At 40.8% G+C, this 7500-nt stretch overlaps 1 protein-coding gene across 1 annotated transcript; it reads left to right on the top strand.

The window, feature by feature from the left end:
* Positions 1-258: 258 nt before the first annotated feature.
* LOC308283189 (uncharacterized protein) lies at positions 259-6198 on the top strand (the record flags this gene model as incomplete). The annotated part of the gene is made up of 3 exons (XM_080723568.1): positions 259-419; positions 2435-2625; positions 5993-6198. 3 exons carry the CDS (start codon positions 259-261, stop codon positions 6196-6198), a joined length of 558 nt encoding a protein of 185 aa, XP_080579694.1.
* Positions 6199-7500: the final 1302 nt, after the last annotated feature.

Here is a 7500-nt window from a genome sequence, read left to right as displayed (position 1 = left end):
GAGCCAAAAATGACCCAAAAAGTATCTAAGTTACTTGACGAGTTACAGAAATATGAATGTAACTCAGTTACCAGCAAGTTACAGCAAAATGTAACTTAGTTACAGTACGTAACTCAGTTACATGTAACTTTAACTTCCCCAACACTGGTTGTCATAATTATCATCTGGCCCCTGGCCCCATGCCATTGTTGTAATGTGGCCCACAGGTTCAGCTGTTTGAGAACCACTGAGCTATAAGGGGTCCTTTGGCCTGGGAAGATGGAGGCCCCTCGCCGCGGTCTGGGCCGCTGCTCCTGCGCCTTCTGGACGGCGGTGGCCTTCGACGTGTTGGGCCTGCTGGTGCTGCTGACGGGCGTGTTCGCCGACGTCTTCTTCTACGACTTCCTCATCTACGCCGGCGCCATCATCATCTTCCTCAGGTTATTATTTGCGACTGAAGCCATGAGAAATGTCACAGCGTGTCTCCGTGTGTGTACACATTTTTACAGTCTATGGGTTGGTTCCCTTGACACATCACTGTGACATCACAGGTGATATCACAGGTGACATCACCTATGTAAAAATCCGGTATATGGGTATTCCCCAGAATCCCTTTTATGCCCATATATGAAGAATCGCGGATGTCATATCACTGGCCAGAAGGCCAAGACATGCCCCATATCTGTGTGGCTGGTTCAGATGGGGATCTCCATGTATGGGCATAAAATGTATTGTATGTTGTGATGTCATGGGAACCACTCTAACATAATCCCGTTCATGCCCATACCGTATATGGAGATCCCTGATGTCATCAATATTAAGCCCATATCTAACAGGAGATATGGGAATGCTCATACTGTATATGGAGGAAGACAGCCCATATGTGTGGCTGGTTCAGACAGGGATCTCCATGTATGGGCATAAAAGGGATGTACTATATACAGTACATGTATCTCCATATGGGTAACTCGTCTGATATACATCACTGAATTGGCCATCTGGCCTTTAGGGCGAGGTCGCATGTCGCCCTGAGGCATCTAACTAGTTGTAGTTAGATTGGGTGCTGTGTGTAGAAAAAACAGACCTTTTGTCCATTTTTTGAGCGGTGGTCACACCGTCTCCATAGCGTGGCCGTGTGTGTATCCGTGTGTGTCTGTCTGTCTGTCTGTCTGTCTGTCTGTCTGTCTGTCTGTCTGTCTGTGGCCTGAAGTACCTTTTTTGACCACACATGTTAAGGGAGGGGCGCTGTTGTTCAGGCCACTGAGGCCAGGCACACTCAAACACATTCACATTCACACTCACATTCACGCCCGCACACACACACTCACACACACACACACACACACACACACACACACACACACACACACACACACACACACACACACACACACACACACACACACACACACACACACACACGCAGCCTCCACCGCTCAGTTCACACAAGTGTGATTTTTTCCTTTTCTGTAACCCAAAAAGTACATTGAGTTCAGCAGACGTTTTTTGTGACCTTTTCTGGTTGGACAATATAATGTACAGATCCATCTAAAACATTTTAATATTGTGTGAAAAAGCATTGCCGATGCCATAGCACCCCAAATCATAACTGAATGCGGAAACTTCCCACTGCACTCAAGCAACTCTGACTTCAGAAGGTGGAAATTTCTCTATTATAAATCCTTATTTTGAGTGGTCTCCTGTAATGAAAATATGGAAAAAATATTTCTTTTGAATAATTCACTGAATGTGCAATGCATCTCTAGAATATATGAAAGTTTCAAGAAATATATGAAAGTTTCAAGAAAATGTACTTTTACACAATATTACTTTTTTTTAAGATGGATCTATATCATGCACAGTATACAGTACATCTGCTGCTACAGTATGCTCATGCACATTATTATCTTTATCCCAGGTACTATATGTGTAAATATGTAGATCATGTTTTTGTCTCTTCTTCCCCTTTTATCTTGGAAATAACAATATGATGGAACTACGCACGAAGACTAATTTCCTCCACGTTTTTTACTTCTGTAAACGTGTGGTGTGACAATAATGTTGATTGTGATTCCCAGCCTCATCAAGGGATGGGACGATAATCATTATCAGCGTTTATCGTGATAAAAAACACTCACAATAATCGTATCATGGAGATTTACATTTATCGTGTAATTGTCCTCCGTCATGCACTGGGATCAATTCACCTTTTATTGGCATATCCGGTACCATTTAAACCCTCTAATTGCTAAAACGGACCGAAATAACGTACTTGATACAGTATTTTTTTTCACTCTCTACCAAATAACTAGAACTAGATCTGCAATTTTTTGGCAAATGTCCCACCCCAGGATAATGGATGTTGATATTGTGATTTTTGTGATAATATCGTAAATCGCGATTTCTTTGGTCGCAATAATTGTGACATGAAATGTCCATATGGTCCCACCCCCAGCCTCATCTGGTGGGTGTTCTGGTACACGGGCAACATAGACGTGCCACCGGAGGAGCTAGAGGACGACGTGGGCCTGCTGAAGAAGAAGAAAGAGGGAGGAGACCTGGGCGCCGCGCTGGGCGGAGCTGTGCGCCGCTTCTCCAGCCATGTCCGCAACTCCTTCCGACGGAACGGAGCGGCGGGAGGGGGAGGTTTGTTTTTCTTTTTCTTTTTTTGACATTTGCATTTATTTTGTATTATATATATATATATATTATATATATATATTTTTATCTTAAACCAGGGGTCTTCAACAGGGGGTCCGGGGACCCCTAGGGGGTCCTCAGAGTTACTACAGGGGGGCCTCCAAATCTTTGTGTGATAGGAACTTGTTTTCTGCTTTTTTATATTAACGATTTGAACCCAAGCATCCATATTCTGAGAACTTTGGCCAAAAATATCAGATCTACAAGCTCACAACGCCTCGCTGCGAGGCGTTGTGAGCTTGTAGATCTGATATTTTTTACAAGGAGGTTTGGTGTAGAGGGGAAAAAGAGCAGACTAAGTACAGAGTGAAAGGTCAAGTTTATTAAGTATTGACAGTTCAAGTGGTTAAATATCTGAAAACACAAATTGACATGAATCCAAAATACACTGATGGTCGTGCTGTCAAACGATGAAACTACAGTATATGGAATCTATGAAAAGCTTGTGGGGGTCCCTGCTTCATCTCTCTCTCAACTAAGTGGTCCTTGGCCTGAAAACATTAAAGACTCCTGTCTTAAACAGTTAAAAAATGTATAATAAAAAAAGGGATGTTGCTACTGTATATCAGGGTGCTCAAACTTCTTAATGACAAGGACCCCCAAAATGATATGAATTTGGCCAGACCCATCTCAAAGTATTTTGTTCTAGGGACCCCGGAAGCAAAGATTTGAAAAGAGATTGAACATTTTTCACTTTAAAAATATATATTTATAATATAAATATATATTTATAATATATATTTATAATATAAATATATATTTTTAAAGTGAAAAATGTTCAATCTCTTTTCAAATCTTTGCTTCCGGGGTCCCTGGAACAAAATACTTTATATTAAAACATTTCACTTAAGTCGCTCCACAAAGTGATGTGCTATGAGCTTGGATCTGCTATTTTTGAATAGCCAACCAATGTGCTATACCGTAGCTAAAATGTAAAATGACACAGATGCTTTCCCAGTTTTAATTGGTTAAAGGAGTAGTTCACCCCCAAAATGACTTTTTTTCTATTGATTACTCAGGCCATGGAGAGTAGAGTTCAATAATATTTTTTGGTTTTTGTCACATTCCTAAGGCAAAATTTTGATTCGAGTAAATTTACCCCCATTGATTCCGGATGGTGACCCGTTTCGAAACAGGTCACCATCCGGAATCAATGGGGGTACATTTATTGTTATCACATTTTTGTCTCAGGAATGTGACAAAAAACCAAAAAATATTATTGAACTCTACTCTCCATGGCCTGAGTAATCAATAGAAAAAAAGTCATTTTGGGGGTGAACTACTCCTTTAAAGCAGGTTTGCTAGTTTTTGAGTAGTTTTTGTCAGAAGGCTTAGATTTTGGTATTAGTTTTTGTCAGTTTTAGCGTTAAGTTTTGGTTGTAATATGGGGTAGTTGGGGCGAGAAAAATAGAAAGAAAAGAAAAACAGCAGATCTACAACTTTAAAAAAAACAAAAACAACAACAACATTTGTAACTCAAATATTTGCTTCTGGGGGGTCCCTGGAACTAAATTTTTTGAGATGGGGGTCCGTGGCTAAATTCATGTCATTTTTTAGGGGTCCTTGACATGAACAAGTTTGAGAACCGCTGATTTAGAAGAAGGATTCAGAAGACATTCATAGAATCGTGTCAAAATATTCAAAGACTTTTTTCACAATTTTTCAAAAAAATATCAGATCTACAAGCTCGCAGCACGACACTCGGTGCCGTGCTGTGAGCTTGTATATCTGATATTTTTCAATAGCAAATAATGTTTAAAGTAATAATGTGTCTACAGTGTTGGGGAAGTTACTTTGAAAGTGTAACTTGTACAGTTAGAAGTAACTCCATGGCAATAACTTGATCAAGTAAGTTACAGTTATACCCCTGGAGAAATGTAACTTACCGGTATACATGTTCAAGTTACATAGAAAAAGTAACTGTGTTACTTCAAGTTACTTTTTTTCAGCGTTAAATTGAGAATGTACATTTTGTGTACATGAAACAAAATATAATAACCTACAGAAAATTATGATCTGTTGAGGATGAGTCATGACATTTGATCTAATCACATCACATCTTTAGCCATATTAACAAAACTGTTACATGACATTTAATCGTAACAGTAAAACTATACTTAACTTTACCGTAAAAATAAATTAGGCTTATGCTCTCAACTAAGTTTTATACTTTTATTTAACAAAGGTTGACATTTTCTTTTGTAAACATCTGTGTTCCTAAAATACATTCCACAAAACTTAACTGTAAAAAAGAGAAAAATGTAAAACTATAACATCGCTTGTAACTTCTTGTAACTTGTAACTTGAGCCAAAGATGACCCAAAAAGTATCTCTGGACGAGTTACAGAAATATGAATGTAACTCAGTTACCAGGAAGTTACAGCAAAATGTAACTTAGTTATGTAGCTCAGTTACATGTAACTTTAGATTTAGGCCTAGAATTATTGAATGCTTTAGCTATAGAAAAATAGCAGATATACAAGCTTGCAGCGGGGCACCGAGTGCCGCACTGCGAGCTTGTATATCTGCTATTTTTGAAAAAGTCGTGAAAATGTGTGCAAATCTTTGAATATATGTATTTTTACATATTTTACACTTTTCCCATGGGATCTGGTGGCTCTCATTCATTTACCATACTAGGGAAAAAAGACCCCCCAAAAAATATTCTTCAAGTAGCATGTGAGGGGTCAAACTAGGTGTTTTTCGGGATTCTGAATCCATTGCAAGCATTTGTTTTGAACGAAAAACATTCCTTTCCGAGAAATGGACACAACAAAACTTTGAAAAGTGATGATTCATCACTAAACCATAGTTTGTGGGGTCCATTTCCTGCCCAAGGAATGTTTTTTGTGCAAAACAAATGCTTGGAATGGATTCAGAATCATGAAAACCCCCTAGATAGACCCCTCACATGCTACTTAAAGAAGATTTTTGGGGGGTCTTTTTTTCCTAACCCTAACCCTATGGTAAGTGAATGAGAGAAAAGTGAATTTGAGAAAAGTGCTTGGGACCGTAAATTTTTGAATTCAGCGCACAAAAATACCCCTAGGTGCAAATTTTCACGCTTTCTGCCGGAAGTGAACACCTTTTTCACATATTTCTCCCACTACTGGCCAGATTAGGTTTTTCAAAAATAGCAGATCTACAAGCTCGCAGCGCGGCACTCGGTGCCGCGCTGTGAGGCTCGTATATCTGCTATTTTTCAATAGTTAAAGCATAAAATAATGATACACAATAATGTGTACCCGTTTTAAATGGGTTAACTTCCCCAACACTGCAGCGTCTAAATGTGTCAACTATGATAACCTTGCAGGAGCGGGAGGCGCGCAGCAACAGGCCGCCGCCAGTGGGCGCTCCTCGGCGGGCGCGAGGAAGACGAAAGCGGCGCCCGGCGGGGACCCGGACCCAGAGCAGCCGCCGCACGTCTCCCTGGCCATGACGGCGTCCCCGCAGGGCGGCCATACGGTGACCAACAGGGACACACCTGTCCCCGAGGACACGGAAACCTCACCTATATGAGTCCTGTCAGGTCGGACTGTTTCTTTCCAGCTGGCGGGCGCGTGCACACATAGACATCAAAGGGGGCTTGAGCACCTGCCCTTTTACCCATCTGTAAAAAGTGCCCTCTCCAGACCATGAATGCCGTTAAGAAAATATGACTGGCTGTGACTGACTTCAGTGTGTTGTTTTGGGCTTGGCTTGTACAGCACTGTCATGCAACTGCGCAATATTGGCAGATCACAGTGGATTTCTGCAATCATGTGGGCCAGCTAGTCTGTATTTTAATTGTAACTCTTAAAAGTATTAACCTTTGTGTTGAATCAGGTTATTCCACTGTGTTGTTGTTGCCTGGTTATGTTGAATGACACTGTATAATAACGTGAATTTGTGCACAATTCTAAATCAAACGTTGAACTTGATTTCTATTGAAGGCCTGGGTATAAAACGCACAGCACTGAGTTTTTACTATGGTGAAAGAAATGCAAATATCCTCTTTCCATGCCGTACTAGAAGGCAGCATTCAGGAGAATTGCCTTGTCCAAACTCCTGTTGAAAGAATTGTCCTCTCTGTGTAGAAATCAAGCATCGAAAATAGCTGCGACGTGTTGTGAGCTCGGAGGTCTGCTATTTTCGATATTTCCACCAAAAGGCCCTTTTAGAAATTTCAGCCCCTGCCTCTCTAACATTCTCTGCACGTCCCTGCCGGCTGGCATGGCCACACGTGGCACGGACTGGCACAGAATGGTGGCTCAACAGGCACATGTGCACACATAGACATCACAGGGGCCTTGAGCCCCTGCCCTTTTATCCGTCTGTAAAACCATGAATGCAGTTTTTACTATGGTGAATGAAATGCAAATGTCCTCTTTCCATGCCATACCTGAAGGCAGCATTCAAGAGAATTGCCTTGTCCAAACTCTCTGCCCTCTCTATGTAGAAATCTTTAGGACACTGCTCCTACAGATTTGGCCCTAAAATCATGCAAAGCGGTACACAGTATCTCTACAGTCATGTCATCAACATGCATCTGTCCCTTATCTAGCGCCACCATCTGCCCGATTTTATACTTTGGCCACTTTTGAAATAGCATGGAATTTTTGTATTTAAATGTTTTAGTTGATGCCAACACTTTTGTACTTTGTACTGAATACAAAGCTTTTACTTCATACACCTTTTAATTTATACACTGTGATATTGCTACTTAAATTAAACCTAATCTGAGTCCTTTCCATCATTGAATGTGGGCCATAAACTGACATCTTGACCTCTGTGTGGGTGTATAATAGAAGTTTATACATTTGCAGAACATTGTCCTCTTCT

Source organism: Nannobrachium achirus, assembly GCF_963921795.1.
Source record: "Nannobrachium achirus genome assembly, chromosome: 4".
Lineage (NCBI taxonomy): Eukaryota > Metazoa > Chordata > Actinopteri > Myctophiformes > Myctophidae > Nannobrachium > Nannobrachium achirus.
Note: the sequence above shows the minus strand (reverse complement) of the source record. Positions and strands in the feature narration are given on the sequence as shown.